Source organism: Hippoglossus stenolepis, chromosome 16 (assembly GCF_022539355.2).
Source record: "Hippoglossus stenolepis isolate QCI-W04-F060 chromosome 16, HSTE1.2, whole genome shotgun sequence".
NCBI classification, from domain to species: domain Eukaryota; kingdom Metazoa; phylum Chordata; class Actinopteri; order Pleuronectiformes; family Pleuronectidae; genus Hippoglossus; species Hippoglossus stenolepis.
In genome coordinates, this window is record NC_061498.1 from 21799175 (window position 1) to 21819685 (window position 20511).

General features: G+C 40.7%; 1 protein-coding gene across 2 annotated transcripts in view; it reads right to left on the reverse strand.

Annotated features, from left to right (window-relative positions):
- The window catches only part of pdxdc1 (pyridoxal-dependent decarboxylase domain containing 1), a 31654-nt gene extending 13211 nt beyond the window's left edge, over positions 1 to 18443 (reverse strand). The window contains exons 1-13 of one of the 2 annotated variants that reach the window (XM_035180641.2): positions 18300 to 18443; positions 12414 to 12582; positions 12033 to 12101; positions 10638 to 10721; positions 9725 to 9871; positions 8573 to 8762; positions 8187 to 8255; positions 8024 to 8102; positions 7787 to 7871; positions 6989 to 7037; positions 5799 to 5900; positions 5036 to 5161; positions 4679 to 4729 (exon numbers count right to left, since the gene is read on the reverse strand). In XM_035180641.2, the coding sequence (XP_035036532.2) occupies positions 4679 to 4729; positions 5036 to 5161; positions 5799 to 5900; positions 6989 to 7037; positions 7787 to 7871; positions 8024 to 8102; positions 8187 to 8255; positions 8573 to 8762; positions 9725 to 9871; positions 10638 to 10721; positions 12033 to 12101; positions 12414 to 12490 (1128 nt within the window). In that variant the 5' untranslated portion in view covers positions 12491 to 12582; positions 18300 to 18443. Of the gene's footprint in view, positions 1 to 4678; positions 4730 to 5035; positions 5162 to 5798; positions 5901 to 6988; positions 7038 to 7786; positions 7872 to 8023; positions 8103 to 8186; positions 8256 to 8572; positions 8763 to 9724; positions 9875 to 10637; positions 10722 to 12032; positions 12102 to 12413; positions 12583 to 18299 lie in introns of both variants that reach the window. The other variant, XM_035180639.2, reaches the window with a different exon arrangement.
- Between the last annotated feature and the right edge of the window lie 2068 nt (positions 18444 to 20511).

The window sequence follows — 20511 nt, forward strand, 5'->3', positions numbered from 1 at the left end:
ATGCAACCAGGTTTTGGATGCAGGCAACCTGGACATTCAGTACCTGTGTTTTAAAAATTCATCCGTCTCCTCTTAGCACCATCTTAATATTTGTGTCAAATTGAGCAATGTGATTTAACCAGAATCATATTCAGCAAACAACCAATCTCAATGAAGTCACATGTAAAACAGTAAGACAGAAAATAAAACCTATAGTGAGGACTATCATTGATGACATCCAGGTGAAAGAAAAAGGCAAGCATCATGTCTGAGTGGAACTGAAATGAGCGTTGGTGTTTCTGTGGTGTTGATCTGAGGGTCATGAATAATTCATGTGCATGTGAGGTATTGTCAAGTTTTAAACCCTGATGTGATATGTTTCAAATATCGTAAGAGACAAATGGTTATTTGATCCAAGCCGGGGGCCTGTACAATGAAGCCAGGTAAACATACCCAGGATATATTTTCTGTATCCTGTTGAAATGAACCCAACATCAGCCCTCCTGATAACCTGTACTAAGAAGCTGGTTATGAACTTTGGGTTTTTATTCAGTTACGACGGCTTTAATTATGAGCAACATTGTCAAAACCATGAAAAAAGTTCTTAATATGATATGAAAAAATATCCAAAAGTGACATTCAACAAAGTGAAACTTAATTGATGATCACATGACTAGAAAAGAAACAGTTTACACTAAACAGTTTGTGAATATCCATCATCTTAGTATAAGGCTAAAAATAAACTGTAAATCAACAGAGGACATTTATTAAGGTTATTACTGAGTATTATTTATGTTTATTTATGTATTTTTATTTTTTGTCCGATGATGAAGTAACTATTATGAACATGTGATCCAGATTTTTAGAGATGTCAGACTGTAATGTACTTTTGTGGGAGAAGAGAAGTACAAATGTGTGATGAGCTCAGTCTGACTGAAATGTTCATTTATATCATGAGAAATATTGAAGTGTGTGAATATTTTTTTTTATGAAAGTCATTCAAAGCCTTAATTGTTATTTAACTTGCTCCGGAGCAGGTTAGCGTTTCATCATAAATTATTATTATGATTTATCCCTGTAAGAAGAGAACTAGCTTTGTGGAACTGGAAACTCGATAACCAGACATCTTGCTTCATAGTACTGTACATGCCCCAGGTTTTAGCCTCAGAATGCAACAGTATTTTAAGGCCGCTTAACCCTTCTCAACAATCTTTGTAACTTTCCGAACCAAATATCTGTCATTCAATCCCACTTTAGAAGGTGACTCGTCAGGTGTGAAGTGGTGTGAAAGTAGCCAGTGTTTGAACACTCAGGTTTTGGTGTATGTAATGTAGATAGACTGTTGGTGGGATGAGGCAGCTCAGACTCTCCAGGGTTTTCTCCTTATGGACCCCACAGACCAGAGGGCAGGGGCTAATGAGGAGTGGCAAAACTAATCTGATTAGGACACTTTCTAGCCACCTCCCTGTGGAAGTATTTTAGCCACCTCGAAGTGGGAGGGAACCTTTGCATGTTACTCATGATCGTAGCAGCAGAATCAAGACAGACTTCTACAGAAACATTTACTCTGAAAGTCAACAGACAGATGCATCCACAACAGCATCTGAAAAGTAGGTTTTAGATTGGCCAAGTCAGTCACTGGACCTGAATCATTTCACATATCTAGACCCAATACCAGACAATACCTTCTCGTCTCCTATTCATTGTTTGATCTAATGTGTTCGGTGTACAACAAGGACAAAGGTGTTCCAATACATTTCAAGGTAACTGTATGTTCGTCAACAACCTTTTTTCAATGACTAAGACAAGATGGCATCAATGTCATGAAACAATAACTAACTATATCAACATGCACTATCCCACATGAAAAAAGAAAAATTGAATATGTAGTTTGAAAAATGAGACAAAATTGCAGAGCTTTGCATATTTCTCTTCTTTGAATTCTAGAAATGTTTTGGGTGATTCTACACAACAGCAGCACAACATGAACACAATTACAATGGTGGACTGGAGCGAGTAATGTACTTAAACTATTACTGTTTGAGATAGATAACACAGAAAAGGCAAAAGAACGTAAGAGCAATAAACTGGTTGGAATTTGGAGCCAATTCAAATATAATGTCACAGAGATAAAAAGTGAGTGTGTTCTGTCAGGAGAGAAACGGAGCTACAAAATCACTGTGAATACATCCACAAACCTAATTTCAAGATGTTAAAGGTTCAGTGTGTAGAATTTAGTGACATTTAGTGGTGATGTTTCATGTAGCAGCTGAACACCCCTCACCTCACCCTCCTCTCCAAACATGAAAGAGAACCTGTAGAAACCTTCAGTTGTCATAAAAACTCAAAAGGTGTTAGTTTGTCCAGTAAGGCATACTGCTGGACAAACCTGACATCAGCATTGCCTTTAACCAACTCAAAGGGTTAAGTAGAGAGATTCAGCATCCCTCTGGGATTCCTAAAGACCTTCTGCTTTACTGCTGTGGAAAATATCCTATCAGGGGCATTGCCACTTTTTGTGGGAACTGCTCTACTCAGGACCATAGAGCCTTACAGAAAGTGGTTTACCATCAAGGAGGAACCAAAAACAGGTGCTACATAGGCTGGGGTGTGTTGTTTAAGGTAACAGTAAAATAATAAAAGGCTATCCTGGAAGTCCAGATATAATTGCTAAAGCCTAATCCAAACACCAACAGACTGCTCAATCATTTACCATACTCACAAACCTCTCGGTTTCACACACACAGAAGACACCGACAAAGACGTCAAGAGAGTTTGTGGTGATAAGAGGTGTCAAGAAAAATTCTATATCATTTTTTGTTCTAATTCTCATTTCAAATTAGTGCTGGGATGCAACAGCGTGTGACACATTAATTAATTATTCATGACCCTTGTATTTTTTCCAAAGGCAACAAGACATAATGAGTGTGGAGAGGCATTCCCTGAAGTACCTCAAAGAACATGCCTGAGGGGTCCACATCCTAAACAATTAGGAAGAAGTGAACAGTCCATCAGCCAATGGAGACCCAACACTGCTGAGCTGATGTGGGTGAAGGAAAATGGCCAGGAGTGACAGCAAGAAAGAAAAGGAAGACAAGGTAGGACAGAGGGGAAGGCGCAGGGGAAGGGGGAGTGAGGGAGCAGGCAGAGGCTTGGTCCCACCTACAATAGAGATCATGAGAGAGCCCAGAACGTCCCGCAGTGAAGCCCCGGAGATGGGCGGGATCGGCGACACCACGCCCTGGAACCAAGGTAACCCACACTGACTATAATTACAGCTATACACACACACGTTCAAAAAGTACAGACACCTGCACACTCATACATATCTTACTAACACAGTGGCACTAAAAACTCAATCTGCTGCATCTTCACAGTGAATGTCATCGACGAAACGGAAGTTCATCGTTCTTTTACCGAGCTGCAGTGAGGTTTAGTACCACTCTGTCATGATTCTGAACCCATTCTGGTTGTTCACTGCATCTTACTTGCAGTATTTTAATGTGTCTTTGTATATTGTAAATCAAATCTCAGTGACTGTAAGGTTACAAGGTTTAGGCTTTAATAAATGCCAGTGAACAAGATCTAAGCCAAGTGTGTAGCCCTCAATCTGTTTCAGTATCAACACAACTCAGATGTTACCATGGTCAAAGCCTCGACGAGAGAGATCTCCGTCTCAAGTACATCCTATAAACACAAATGGGTTTTGTCTTTGAACATCCAGAAGTCTTTTGTTAGAAGTTCCACGTGTTATATATGAATACAGGAAGAGGGTCTGATCCTATTTGGTCCTATACATTCCTACCAAACATAACATGACAACTGTACAGCTGTATATCATGCAAATAATCTAATTAACCAGTATCTATATATCAACACTGTGTTTGAATTTCACATAAGAGTGGTGAAAACACAATTAAATAAATGATTATTGATGAGCCAAACTGTACCACAATCTAATGAGTTCATCTTTATGAGGGTATAATTATTACATTTTCCCACATGCTGCTCTTGAGTTAAAATCTAAACAGACACAAAGGCCTCTTGTTTCATGGTGGTGTGATGAAGCTAGCAAGGTAGGGCTACCTGAAGAGTAAGGACCTGGCCCTCTACCAGCCATCTCATCTACTGAAATCATGAACTGTATCTCAGTTTAACTGAGGTTTATTTGTCCAATTGCATTTCACCACTGAGATCGGCTAGAGTCCAATGTCACATTATCAGCATACAACTGAGCAGCCTGTGTATTGATACATTTATTAAAATATTTAGTTGTAGGTCTTCTTTGATCATTGCACCAACAATGTTGTTCTTTGTGATTAATAATTACATGAATTAATATAAATTATCTGTCAGGAGTATAGTTTGTCACTTGACCATTATTACCAGACAGTGCAGCATGTAATGGACAGTGTTGTGAACAGGTGACTGCAGCACTAAGACACACACAGTAAAACATTTTAACTCAAGTGCAACGTATAGGCAAATGTGCATAGCATGAGTGTGCACAGCACACCGACATATCTCTGAAACCAATCTGTGGGGACTCATAAAATACTCTTTCACAATCACTTCACCCACAGCATCCTTGACCTTTTTCTTATAAAATACCTGATACCTGACCAGACAGCCTGTTCACCTTCCATTTTTATGCAAACATTATCTTATTATTGGCAGAACATATCAAGAGATCACATACCGATGTTTTGATAGAAGCCAGAGATTTAAGTTTCTGCAGGAGTTGCTGGCTCTGGAGGAGAGAAATAAAGGTTAAATGTAAAAAATGTGCATGATGATGTACCTAACTTCATTTCAAGAAATTGTTTTTTATTTTATCTAGCAATAGCATAGATTGCACATGTTGGCACATGTTTTGATTTCTGCAAAGGTACATCAGAACCATATCATTGCCTGACTGTGCCTGTTTGTTATTCACTAACAGTTCCAGCACATAACTGCTCCCAACAGACATGTTGTGTTTCATTTGTTTATTCTGTACACAAGCAGAAGTGTAAAAATGAAGCTCTGATGTTCAGGGGTATTAAGTGATGCTCACCAGAGTGGTAGCGTGCTTGATCTTCTGGACAATTCCATTGTGACCGAGATATTGCAGGGAGAGCCAGAGAGGCAGCGCTCGCAGCTTCTCCACAGGTTGGCTGGAGGTCAAACCTGCTGCCAAAGACTGAGGGACAAAACACACAGCTGTCAGACAGTCAGAGAAAGACAAACACACTAAGTAAAAGTTGGACAAAAAATACACTTAAAAGAATAAAATAAGAAAAATCAAGTTCAAGTAAACATTTATTCTTCCTCATACAGTGTACGGCAACAGAGTCAAAAACAACACCAATTTGTTTCGATAATTAGATTTTGTAATTTCACCATATTGAACTGACACAGCACAAGTGGTGATCTCTGTCATGGCAACATTCAGAGAATTCATAGCACAACGTTCATTTTGTTGCTGCAATGCTTTATACAGAGTGGAATGGCAGAGCTTTTATTTTGAAAAGTTGTGAATTTGGGTCTGAAGATTGTGTGTATTGCTTAACAGACCTGTGAAAAGCCTACATAAAATGTATGAAAAAATAACATTTAAATAATTCATTCAAAGTTTTATATATATATATATATATATAGACCACAATTAACCACACGTTAACAATAATAAAGCAAATTCTGTTTCATTTTATGAAAAAACACTGACTATTAAATCTTCACTGCAGATAAACCACATAGGATGAAAATAAAGTTTCCAATCTCTGTTCACAACGTCAAAAACTCAAACAAAAAAAAGTGACAGAAAATTGTTGGCCTACCAGCGCTGGGTCCTCATGCCTGTAGAGGGTGATAGCGGATATAGCAGGCAGTCCCAGCCACTGACCTGGTGTCAGTGTCATACTGTCACTTCTGGTAGCTGCCTGGAGAGGGAAGAACAATATGTTACCAACAAAAGTCAACATAAAATGGCATTTCCTGTCTGTTTCCCAAGGTGAGACAGTAGCATTTGATGGGATGGCAGGTGTGGAGAATGGAGACTAACATTGTTGACTACTTTTTCTCCTCCGTCTTTCTCCTAGAGGTAATTCAATTGTGCACATGTGATCATAGGCATTTTTAAGCAAAGAATATCCCTTTGGGGTTTTGATTCCCAACTACATAAATATTTTATTATTACACCACATTGTCGGATTTACACCAAACTTGGTAAGAGTATTACTTAAGAGGGAATCTCCAGATGATTAACATTTAGAGCTGATCAGTCTTGAGGGGGCATTGGGGATGACCTATGCACACAGCATGCACCTACAGAGCAGGGTCTATGTTAGGCTGAGGTTTGTCTGCCTGCTGAACACAACAGGAATTTCACGGTGACAACTACAGCCATTGTTGCCTCTGCTCCTCTGTCACACTCTCTCTCACACTCTTTTCATTTCTCACCATGTCAGTGGCCTGTTAAAACATCTATAAAGTTTTTACCGTCCTGCATCAGGCAGGATTCGGAATAAAATCGGTTCCTCTTTCGCTGTGCACAATGCCATGATGAGCATAAAACTTTCAGTAGACAGACAGACGAAGGTAGTATTGCCTGCTTGGGTTACAGTATATACACAATGCATGCAGGGTATGCACCAACCCATAAATGCTTTTCATTGTTTTATTCAGACATAGGCATCAAAGAAATTTCAAAAATGCTTGTGGGATTTTTGGCATCTGATCCACAGTGTCAATGCTGCGGTTGGAAAAGAACGGTACAAAGGATTTTAACACTTATTTTGATGCAATCACATAGTTTGGTTTATCTATTCTGTTATAATCTATAGTTATTCCCAGAAACATTAAGCGAGTCCTAACCATTCGATTCAGACAAAGTCATGTACATGTACAACTAATACCTTGGGTAATGTTGCATTACATTACATTTTGCTGACGCTTTTATCCAAAGCGACTTACAATAATGTAAACCTTTTCACCAAAAACATGGACGATGGCATTTAAACATGATTACCATCACAGTAGACGTGACCTGACCCAGTGCCAGGGTTGCCAGGTTGACCCTGAAGGAGAAGAAAAAAACACTATAAACAACGTCACCAGTGACTAATGCCTAAAAACATCAAAGTGCTCATTTGCATTAAAAAAAACATTTCCTCAAATCCTGTTGAACGTCTCTCATTACATATGTATATTCATTTGTATTCAAATTACAACTTTAATTTAGCCGCTAATTTGCATATGCAAAATATCGATTCGATGCAGGCCCCCAATATTTAGTTATTTATAGTTTTATGTGTGTGCATATATATATATAGCTAAAAGGAAGCAATATTATATCCACCAACTGGCTCCTTTGGACTTGAAGGAGCAGCAGCTATACTCTGAGCTCCCCGTGGATGTCTGAAATCTGCACCACCTAAGGCTGAGCCCCATCTCAGTTGTTGTACCCACAATCACATTCTTCACTACCCAGACAATCCTTTTCTTTACAATGTATTTCACAACCTCTTCTCTAGTACATTTTTTTAAAATTTTGTTTCCTATTTTTATATTTTTTATATTTATGCTTGCACAAAACATATCACAGCAAATTCCTTATATGTGTAAACCTGCTTGGCAATTAATCTCAATTCTGATTCTACTTGGGGCAGCTTCATGCTAAGCTAAGAAAACCGTAATCTGTCTCCAGCTTTGTACTTAACGACTGATATTGCTCTGACAGTTTACTCTCTGCAAACAGCAAACGAGCACATTTTGGACTTTCTAATATTTTAAGACAGACTATTGTAGAGGAAGAAAATGGACTCACCCCTCCACATGAAGCCACATGTTGTACTGGTCACACAAGTCCTTCAGACGGCCCAGCTTGTCTGTGTGGCCGGCCCCAGGGGTGCCTGGGAAATAAACACATACAAGTTACTCCTCTTAAGTCCAAATTAACATATTTACACTGCAGAAAAGCTACTTATCTAGTGTTAAATTAATATTGCTGAAATTGTACTACATGAAAACAGATTGCAAAGTTAAATCACTGATTGTCCTTCACCTGCATTGGCAATCAACAGCAAAGGAAGCTTTCCAGCGTCTATGTCCTCTTTGATGAGTTTGTCCAACAGGGCAACATCCTGACAGTGACAAACAGGTTATAATTTTCATTTGAACTATCTAACTTACATCTGGATACGTGTCTCTTTCATATACTCTCCTACCATTTGGTGTTGGGACCCAAAGACGGTGTTGCATGGGACTGTGCACAAACTGGACAGAGGCAGGCCGAGCTGTCGACACAGACACTGACATTAAAATCTCTTTCTATTATTTATGCAAAAAAAATTTACGGTAAAATATGTTTGACTACAATGGGGTCCAAAAGTTTGAGATTTTACCAGAATTGTAAAAAGTGGTCTCAAGCTTCTGGACCTCACTTTATATCAGTCTTACAGTAATCACACTGCTTCCAGGTATTTTAAAAAGCCCTGACTGAGAATGCTTGTTTTTCAATCCCTCTTTGTATGGGATGTGAATATTCACAGTGGTAGTAGAAGAGTGGATCAGCGACTGTTCTGTGTGATGCTTTATGTTTAATCTTTCCTACCTGGCTGCACAGGTGCTGTCCCAGACCAGGCCTGCAGGTAGCACTCTGGTAGATGACGGGCTGTTTGGAATTGAGAACTGCATAACCTTCAGAGGCATATTCTTCATAGCGGTCATTGATGACCAGTCGACACACTTTGACTAGGCCATCTCTGTCATCCTCATGGAAGCAGGCTGAACCATTCTCATACCTGAGAGACAGATTCGATGTGTTGAGTTGTTCAGACTTATTACAAGGAAAACTAGAAAGGTGCTTGGGCACCATATATGCCACGGCCAAGGCTAAAACCCTATCTCACCATGTTAACAAAAGTGAAACAGATCTGAGTAAATGGGCAGATCCAGGATTTTTTTTCACTTTCTTTAACATGGTGATATAGGGTGTTAGCCTTGGTGTTATGCAATATCTGTGCACGCTTCTTATTTTGAATTACAGTATTGTATCCAAGAGAAAAAACTGGTTCATATGACCATTTTTATCACCCCTTCCACTCTGTAGCCAAGAGTAAATGTCTTTATTTATTTGTAGCAGATTTGTAATAGGTACATTTACTTTTTAACGTTTCATTTAAATTTTATTGGACGATTGATTGTTGGTTTTCATGCCATCAGTTCTTTCACCTGTCTGTTTCATGCCTGTCTGCAATCCAAATTTCCATCAGGATAATAATACGGTTAAAATAAGAATAAACAATAATGAAATTATTAAACTGCATATTAATTATCTTCAGTGTTGTTGAGCAGATCCACTCATCTTATTGAACACAATTTTTTCTCCTGACCTTTTCTTTTAAGGCTTACCTAAGGTAGGCCTTCTCATGGCTTGTTTGCACAGTTATTGACTGTGCAAACAAGCCATGAGAAAAACAAAGACTTAATGAAGTCATTGTTGCAATACAGTTCTGTTTGTGGTGGGTTTATTATCAGGAAGCTGAGAATACACTGGCAATTACAGTAAATACACACTGGCAAACCCTTCAATGCCTAAGTGTTCATCAGTCTGAGACTTTAAAGAGCTGAAACCTATGAGCTGGTACAACTGGCTGTGATAGAAAGCTACTGAGCTCACACTGGTATTAACTGTGTAGCCATCATGTCACCAACACATACAGAGGTGATTTCTACAGACCATAAGTTGTTGCCACAATGGTACCTGAAAAGTCTGCAGAGCCAGAGTGTGGTGTCAGACAGGATCCGAGTAGTCAGCTTCCGCAGTCGCTCTCTGTCCAACACTGAGATGTAGGCTGCCAGGCTGTGACCCAGCAGCGCTATGTGACCCTGTTCACCCACATTCTGCATCCTACTGGAGACAACAAATAGCAGCTTTGTCATGCACTTTATGTCAACTGCCTCCATTTATCTATCTCCATGGAGCAGTGTGTGTTGATCTCCGATAATTTACATGCAAAGCTAATGTCACACAACATAAACTGTTCTCCTCACTGTGCTTCTTTCCTTCCTTGTAGCAATCAGGCCTTACTAAGGTATTGTGTCTGTAGTGTCTACAATTAGACATGCAATGTACAATAATCAATCGATCAATCAATCAAACTAAGGCGTCATGACAGGCCTGATATGACTCAGCTTTTCCACACCTTAAAGTACTGCCATCATTAAAAACACATGAGAAATTGCATCAACTTAACTCATAGTTATAAAGAATTCTATATTGTTTAATTGAATTTTCCCAGACGAATTTGATTTGGAAAAGAAAAAATGTACCAAATACAGGTCAGTAACAACAGTAACAATCTGCTGACAGTGCTATGCAGTGTTCAGTATTATGTCATATTTTATGCCTCTACAGCAGCGACAGCTGTCCCTTGTGGAAACGACATGTCAGGAATGCTGTGAGAAATTTGCTACAAAGGTTCCCTTGGACTCAAGAGCTGTGTCTCAATTTCGAGGGCTACATCCTTCGGAGGCTGCATTTGAAGATCAATTGCATCACAGCGGTGTGACTAGACTGTCAAATGTGTCCTTCCACCCCTGAGAAACGGAGGCTCCACCAGATGAATCCTTCCCGGCTCGGGGAAGTGATTATAGTTTAACTTAGTTCTACTTACTGTCGGCAGGGCTTGTCCTCATTCTCTTCCTCTTCGTGAAGGAGGTTGTGAACTAAGTGCAGTATAGTGGCAACATCCTGACCACTGCACAGGAGACACAAAGGAACCAATAATCAGCTTCAAACTCTTGCCACTTTCCAACAAACCATATACAATGTACTATCAACCTCAAGTGTATATAGAATGTATAGTATTTTTTAAAAGTATTAATATTCATCAGATAAAAAGTAATAAGCTCCACAAAGGAGGTTCTGTTTTGACTGCTGTTTGTCTTTAAGCAGGATTACCGAAAAACGATAGAACTGTTTTTAATGAATCTTGGTGGAGGGCTGCAACACGAAAGAAGGTATTAAACTTGGACAAAGGGGCGGATCCAGGAATCGTTTAATGCTTCAACATTGTGAGATTGGGCGTTTTTGACTGATTTCCCATGCAATAAGTAAAGGATCGTGTTGAAAAAAAAATCTGGCACATTTAAGGGACTGATATCTATGATTGTGCGCAATTTGGTGCAGGTTGATTGCATTTAAGAGGACTGTTGGGTCTTGGCAGAAGTCTGTGCTCTATTGAGTGCCATTCTAGTTTTACTTAAAAGGGTGCGGCACTTAACTTGAATAGTGAGTATATAGGGCCACCCGGCTCAACTATTGGTACACCACTGTATAAACGCTGTTCTACTTTTTAGTTTTCTTTTCGAGAGAGCAGGTGCCATGCACCATACTGGAGTGGCTGCTTTTTCACCATGCTGTCACCTCCCATATGTTTACTTGTAAAAAAAGAGAAGGTAATAAAGAAAATGAAAAAGTGTGTACACGCCCTTGGCCTACATGAATATTTACCTTTGTGTCCTGAAGTGTCTGTTTACCCTTCAAATAGCCTACATTCTGATACAGCTGCCAGGTCCACGCTGTCACCATTTTAATCTCTGAAGGCTTTTCAGGTCTTTTTAATGGTCTAAAATGTCTCATATTACCAAGTGAATCAATCAATCAATGAAATTTTATTTGTATAGCCCATATTCACAAATCACAAATTGTCTCATAGGGTTTTAACACGGTGTGACATCCTCTGCCCTTAAGAGAGGGAGAGTAAGGAAAAACTACTTAAAACCCTTTTAACAGGGTAAAAAGAAGGTAGTAACCTCAGAGAGCCACATGTGAGGGATCCCTCTCCCAGGACGGACAGAAGTGCAATAGATGCCACGTGTAATGGAGAACATCAGAAAGATAAGGGTATTTTCAGCATTGATTAGAATAAACACTAATGAATCAGAGTCAGAGGGCTACAGTCTGGCTGTGAATAACTTTAAATTCCATGCTGGCCTGTTTGTTTGTAAATGTGTGTTTGTGTTTGTGTTTGTGTTTGTGTGTATGTGTTTGTGTGCGTGTGTCTTACTCTCCCTGCAGGGGTCCAGGGATGCTGGTTCTGCTGAAACGTCGGATTTCTGTTCCCGTCTCCAACTCTCTAAATAAATCAACACCACAGACACATAGAGATCTAAAGTACAATCTAGAACATTATATAATGTTGAATTCATGTGCTTCTTAGCTAGAAATTCAAAATTGGATGGCATTCATTTTTCAAATATTCTCTTTGGTTGTTCTAGCTGAAAAAAATTGAATATCCATTATCAAGAAGACTAAAAGAGGCAGCATGGTCAAAGTGAGTCTATGATCTAAGATTCACAGGATCATCAGAAAGTCATTTGTGTAACTTGTTCTTCTTGTTGTTCATTTCCCTACTGTGAGATTTGTAGACAGCAGCGTCTAATCTTACCTCTGTCCATCTCCCAGAAGCCTCATGGCTTCACTCAGATTCTTGCCCACTTGAGCCAGTGTGAAGTCCACCATCATCTAAGGTAGGTGTGTGTGTGTGTGTGTGTGTGTGTGTGTGTGTGTGTGTGTGTGTGTGTGTGTGTGTGTGTGTGTGTGTGTGTGTGTGTGTGCTAGGAGAGAAGTAAAGAGAATATTAGGACAATCATTTTAAAATCAGTTTACAGTGAATATACACACACATTTAAATATTTAGACACACTGGCATTGTATTGACAGCATACATCTACGTGTAAAAATCTAAAATGTGTGTTTATTTACAGGTTTACAAGTTTATATGCAGGTCAATAAACAGGAGACAAAATTAAGCCATAAAAAGACCAAAATAAAGCTGTTGTGTCCCATTCAAAGCCAAACTCAATTGTCTGTTACCGTCACTTAAAGGAAACACATTAGACCTGTGATACACTGTCCCCTTCAGGCCCCAGTTGAATCCATCCCTCTGGACCTTTTCCATTGTATAGAGTAATATGAGATGAAATGAGAACAGACAAGTAGCAGTACACTACCTTGTGTCATAAAGACTGAGAGAAGGTTGACAACCCCTTCCTCTTAAAACAAAGGTAAAATAAACTTTCTATGTAATATTTCTGTGCAGAAAACCTCAAAATACACAAGTTTTTGTGTGTGAGTGGGAGTAAAAGGCTAATCACCTATCTTTCACTCATAGCAGTTTTATATAGTCTTCAGTTTTCACATCATTGTATGACTAAATCTGGTCACTGCAAATATTGATTTGATAATGCTCTGTTTCCCTGTTTGTGCCCGAAACTTTGCTCAGTATTGTACATGTTTATCAACAACACAAAACTCAACACTTCAATTCCTTATGTGTTTGAGACTATAATGTGGAGCTGGTCCCCAGAATGGCTGTGAAATGAATCTACTGTTATCCCTTACTTTCAATTAAATTGTATTTGTTTCGGGCCAAATCATAATATACATTACTTCAAGTCACTTTACATAGAAGGTAGCGACCTTAAAAAATATAGAGAAACCCAACAGTTCCCACAATGAGCAGCACTTTGGCGACTGTGGAGAGAAAAACTCCCTCATTAACTGGAAGAAACCTCTAGCAGAGGCTAAAACATGGTTAAGTTCTGTATCTGTTATTGTGAATTAATGGTGAATCTCTTGGTGCAGTGAGTGTGTTCACCAGCAGTTCAAAGTCTTCTGCCTTCTGCGTTAATGCTACTAAATGGTCTGTATTTACAGTATACAACCCTTTCCTAGTCTTAATGACCACTCAAAGGGCTTTACAGTACAGTTTGCCATTCACCCATTCACACACACACATTCATACAGTGCATCTATTAGCAGCACTTTTTTGTTCTATGAGAGCTATTAAGAGAGCTGATGATAACCACAAGGAAAATTAAAAGTGTATACAAATTACAAATGTTTTCAATTTCTCATAATTACAAACCTCATCTCCTCATTACACTGGCAAATAAAAGCTGAACAGGTTTCCAAACTTGATGGACTGGAATTTAAGGCTTTGAGGCTCTGCTGCTGTAAACACATTCACTGTATTGACTTTGGACAGTGGTACAATAACAATCGAGACATGACCCGCTATTTAAAACTGGCTGAGCCACTTAGTGATTGTCCTGAGAGAGATAGTTCACAGAAAAATGAAAATTTACTCATTATCCACTCCTCTATGCTGATGGAGGGGTGGGTGAAGTGTTTGAGTCCACAAAACACTTTCGGAGTTTCAGGGTAAACCAATTCCAATAATGTAACTTCTTAAACTTAAAAAAAAACTACAGAAATAAACCATTAAATGCCTCCATACTGCTTCTGGGTTATAATCAAAGTGTCCGTAAGACCCGACATTCAAATTCCACTCGAAACGGAATCATTTACCCCATGTTTTCAGCCTAAATGTCTGCTACCAAAGGTACTGGAACTAGCATTGCTACCGGTACCGCACTCCCTTGGACGAGAGCTTGTGTGCGGTTTGTGCACGTGAACACATACTCCAGGCAGGAGGATAATCTGGCTAAAGGCAGTATGGAAGCATTTTATGTTGTTTTTGACGTTTCAAGAACTGGTCGCCATTTATTTCAGTTGTATTGGATGCGGTTGCAACGCCGTTTGTGGACTCAAACACTTCACCCAGCCCTCCATCGGCATAGTGGTGAGTAGATAATGAGTGAATTTTCAATTCAATTGGGTCCGCTCTTTCTCTGGAGTTTGCCTTTTACGCTCAGACATGTTCACAATAACACAGAAATCTCTGGACTTATTCTGCTGCAGGGTTTTTGTTTGTAGCACTTTGACATCTTTTACTGTGTCTTCTATGTGTGTGGCTGCTTTTTTATTCTGACATATTTCCTTACAAATTTGTATTATTCTTCATTTTTTTGCATCGGTCACGTGTTAGACCATCTTTAACGCGCCCACTCTCTCACTGTGAATTTGTGTTCTCACATACAGCCCCTCCGGAGAATGTCCGTTCAGTGCATGTCTCAAAGCAGATTAAGACAGCATTATTTAAACTTCCGGATTTTATACCAACCAGACTACCAACATTCCTAAATGTTGTTCCAGCTCTCTGCTCAGCTCAACTGTGAACTACACTTACTTTTATCAACATTTGTAATGCATAATGCATGCTGTCATTAATTAAAGTAACATGAAGGAATATGGATACTTTCTAAAAAAATATGAAACATATATAATATCAAATGTTTAATGTGTTGGCTAAAACAATATTTCTCATTCTACACTTTTTTTTTAAATAAATAGAGTGAGTGAAGAGAAGAGTAATCACATTACAAACTGTCAAACAAAAAGTAAATTTCAAAATCAAATTTGACTCAATATCTCAGCATACTTTTTATTACAAACAGACGTCTCTCTGAAACGTTTTTGTTGGGAATTTGTCATTTATTTGGACATTTTTTATTTATCCAATCTACCAGCCTCTTTTAAAATTTCTTATGTTTTATATTTATTTTATAATGGTGTGATTGTTTTATCACAGTGTTACTGTTATAGTTGAATTAAATAGATACATAACCTTTCAATAAAAAAAATGTATCAGTGAAAATACATGTTACCAGTGTAATGTTATTATGCTACCTGCTATTGCGGCCAACCAATCGTCCAGATGGCAGCATTGTAATCAATGCCCAAATACACAATTTTAGAAAGGCACACAGTATTGACTTGAAACTTATCTCACAAATCCAGCACTTGCATAATGTGTTAAACAGTAGAAAGGCATCTTCCTTTTGGATTTTGACTGTATAAGTCTACATTTAGTACACAGCCTTGCAGGTATACGCAATACTCAAGTACCACATATAAGGCTTAGAACATTTAGCATTTGAGCTGCTAGTTGTTAGCATTCAGCCATATTACCTGCCGCGGGAGTTCTCGCGATAACTGTCTACATCCCCCCGTCGGCCGATGCTGCAATGCACACTGTTGTATCACAGCTGCAGACGTCGCACCTCCAGTCACTCTTCCTCATCTCTGGAGATTTCAACCATGCTTCCCTGTCTTCCAATCTCCCTACCTTCACCCAGTATGTTGAATGCCACACCAGGGACAATAAAACACTGGACTTACATGTATGCAAACGCCATGGATGGAAAACCTAGTTCGTCTGCTCCCTGCCTACATAACGTTGAATAAACAACCCCCAACCAAGAGGTATATGAGGAAATGGTCTTAGGAGACCAGCCTGGCACCAAGGGACTGTTTTGAGACCACGGACTGGGAAGTGCTGTGTGGGCCATTGACAATCCAACCATTGCATAGCTGACTACATAAACTTCTGCATGGAGAACACTGTGCCCACCCGGATGGTATCGTGCTTCTCCAACGACAAACCCTGGGTGACCCATGCACTAAAGGCCCTACTGAACAAGAAAAAGGGGAAAGCAGGGGATAAAGAGGAACTGAAGTGGGTACACAGGGACCTAAGGTAGGAGATGAGGAAGGGCAAGGATGGGTACAGGAGGAAGTTGGAGGAACGCCACCAGTAGAACAACACAAGAGAGGTGTGGAGAGACCTCAAAATCCTCTCCGGCCACAGCAAGGACGGTGGGAGGGGCCCAGAATTTTGGAGACAAGGAGTGGGCAGTTGAGCAGAATTCGTTTTTTAACAGATTTGATTCTGTCCCCGCGCCCTGACGCAGGGAGCAATGACACAGCCATTGTCGGTCGTGTAACAGAGGGAAACAAACTGCAGTACAGGGGGGGTCATCACTGACTTTTTCCAATGGTTTTAACTAAATTGCCCTCACAACAATGCCATCAAGACAATCGAGATGGTGACAGACTTTCACAGGAAGTCGGCCCAGACTACATGGAAGAACATCCCGGATGTGGACATTGAGATCGTAGGGGACTACAGATACCTGGGTGTTCACCTCAACAACAAATTGGACTGGTGCCATCTGCTGAGGAGACTGAGGTCCTTCGGAGTCAGCAGGACACTATTAAGGACTTTCTACGACATTGTGGCGGCTTCTGCAGTGTTTACGTCATTGTCTGCTGGGGGTGCGGATGTACTGAGAGGGACAGAAAAAGACCCAGCTTGGTCTTGAACTGGATTCCACGGAGGAAGTGAGTGAGAGGAGGATGTTAGCAAAGCATAATTACATCATGGACAACACCTCTCACCCCTACACGACACTGTGGGGACCCTTAGCAGCTCTTGCACACACAGAGCAAGAAGGAATGCTTCTGCAGGACCTTCATTCCCACTGCTGATGTTATTTGTGCAAATGGAATTCCATGTGTGGCCAATGTTTTAATCTGTTTGTGTTATTAATCATTAGTATTTATTCGTAAACCAGACTAAACTGTAAAGACATGCACTGAACTCAAGAGAATCCGCTGACATTCTCAGGAGGGGCTGTATGTGAAAACGCAAATGTCCAAGTGAGAGTTGGACATTCTCCGTTTCTCCGGCCAAAAACATGTGATCTGCACAGCAGAATCAATTAGTTACATCCTGCCACTGCCTGCTGCCCCACCCCTCGCCTGAACACGCCTGAGCAGAGAGCCTCCTGCTGTGGGGTTCATGTGTGGAGGGCAAACTCCAGAGAAAGTCCAGACCCACATCTTTGGACATTGTTTGGAGTTCATGTGTGAAAACAGCTCAGTTCGAAACTGACTCAAGGACTTGACTTGTCTTGACTGAGGTGATGAAGGTGTTGGAGTGGTGAGTGGAAAGCTCCCTGGCATCATCAGCCACTACATTGCCTTTATTTTTTTTCCTTTACAACTCACGTAAATGTGTCCCAACTGACTTTCAATACATTGAGTCAAGAGCGGCTGCAATGAAATAGATGGCTATCAGAGAAAAAGACAGAGGCTAGCTATCTGCGGACACACAACGTCACACAGCTACATAGTACACAACTTCGCACAACGTCACACAGCTACACGCACGCAACGTCACACAGCTACACGCAACGTCACACAGCTACACGCAACGTCACACAGCTACACGCAACGTCACACAGCTCATATACACAACTTCGCACAACGTCACACAGCTAAAGCAGCGTCCACACGCAACGTCACACAGCTACACACAACGTCACACAGCTACACACAGCTACAAACAGCTTGACTCAGCTTCACTCACAGCTACAAAACAGCTTCACACAGCAACACTCAGCTTCACATAGCAACACTCAGCTTCACATAGCAACACTCAGCTTCACATAGCAACACTCAGCTTCACATAGCAACACTCAGCTTCACATAGCTACACACACAGCTACAAACAGCTGACAGAGCTCTCTCTCTCTCTCTCTCTCTCTCTCAAACACACACACACACACACAGTTGACAGTCTCACCGAGGTGGATCTGAAGAGACAGAATGTGATGGAGTATCTTCAGCAGGTTCCTGCAGGTTGGGACTGACACGTATTTACTGCTGCGGCTGCTGCACCGTCAACATACCGGACACTGCACTTCCTGGACTGACGCGCTACGTGGGTTCCACGCTGGCAGCGTTGACGTCACGCTCTGTCACAGAGCCTGACCGGTCACCATGACGACGGCGTAAGATTTATTTTTTAAATTGTACATTGTATTATGTTATATACATTTTGTTGAGCTTCGATTTGCTTTGTTATCATTAAACGGGGGAATTGGCAAATAAACAAATAAATAAATAGATAAATATATACATAAATATCATATACAAATAATTCCACTGGGGCTGTGACAACAGGACGAATCTGATTGGACACCTTCCACAGGAGATCTCTGATTGGCTGTTGTCTTTTTGACTCTGCCTTTAATGCTGTTAAAGTTGAAGAAATTTCTTATTGCACTCTGACCTTGTGTGAGGTCATGTCTCCCTTTCTTGAACTCTGTATTTATCCAGCATGCTAACCTCTACAATTCAGCCTCATAATTCAACTTTGAAATGATGCTACTGTAAAATATGAAGCCGCTGCTGTTACCTGCTGCTGTTAAATGTTGATAATGTGCTGGTTTCTGTGCTGGTTGTTTATTAAATGTATTTATTCAAATGGGATAAACCCCTTGAGTTGCACCAACTGGTTTTCAAGAGGTTGGTTGCTTTCATAACAAATGTGGGAATATTGTTGACGCTTGTCTTGTGTTTTCTGCTGCTTATATTGATTCCTGTGGTATTCTTGTCATTTAATGTTGCTATTTAAATGAATGAGTGATACGTGATAGCGTGATGCTAACTCTAACTACAGTATTTAAGGCAAAGTCAAAAAGACAACAGCTGTCACTGCCAATCAAATTCAGATTCAAATTCAAATGGAAGCATCTGGTTGCCATGGTGACTGATGAGGGAAGTTTTGCCTCTCTCTCTCTCTCTCTCTCTCTCTCTCTCTCTCTCTCTCTCTCTCTCTCTCTCTCAAACCAGCCATCTCTCTGTGTGTCTCTCTCTCTGTGCCAATTATTTTATATTGAATGTCTGTCAATAGATCAATTTCACCTAAATCTTCAACACTATTTCATGTTGTCACCTGCAGACAACTGTTTTTTGCCGCCAAGATCCAGACGAGAGCAGAATATTCTTGCGAGAACAAATCCTCGACAACTACTATTCGACAAGAAGTCAACAACCAACCAAACAGATGAGAGGAAACTGTGAATCAACTCTTTGAACTCAAGTTTTTTCCGTGCTTAATCAAGAAGAAGTTCTTGTCTCCGTTGTGAAATATGCAACAACAAGACACTGTGACGAGCCTCAAAGCCGAACTCATCCGAGCCATGGATGAGATAAAGGCTCTCAAAGATGGAACCTCGTCTCTGAAGGAGCAGGTGGAGCAGCTGCAGGAGCAGCTGAGAGAAAAGGATGGAGGATGAGCTCATGACCAAGAACCAGCTCATCATGAGTGAAACCAAAAAAAGGAGAGCTCATACCAACGCTTACATTGACTGCCTGGCCGTGCTCACGGCTAAAGAACAGGAGCTGAAGAAGAGTCTGACAGAGGTGGGTGAGATTAAGGCCCTCAAAGATGGAACCTCGTCTCTGAAGGAGCAGGTGGAGCAGCTGCAGGAGCAGCTGAGAGAAAAGGATGGTCTCGTGAAAAAAGAGACCAGGAAACAACGTAATCGCTTCAGAGCCTACATGGACTGCCTGGTCGAGCTCACTGAGTGTCAGGCCAAGTGTGGGAGACTGGAGGCAAGTCTGCACCAGGAGCCACCTCAGCCCGAGACGAGCTGGAGCTGAGAGGTGGAGGTGGAGAAGGAGAACCAGGTTCTGAAGGAGGAGGTCGACCTGCTGAAGGTCGGACAGAGGAGGCTGGAGGATGAGCTGATACACAAGAACCAGCTCATCGTGAGTGCTTCTAAGGAAAAAAGAGCTCAAACCAACGCTTACATTGACTGCCTCGCCGTGCTCACGGCTAAAGAAAAGGAGCTGAAGAAGAGTTGGGCAGAGACGCTCGAAGTGAAGCTGCAGCAGACTCGATCTGAGAGACTGAGCTGCAGAGAGGTGGAGGCAGAGACGAGCTGGAGTAGAGAGGAGGAGGTGGACAAGGAGAACCAGGCTCTGAAGGAGCAGGTCAACCTGCTGAA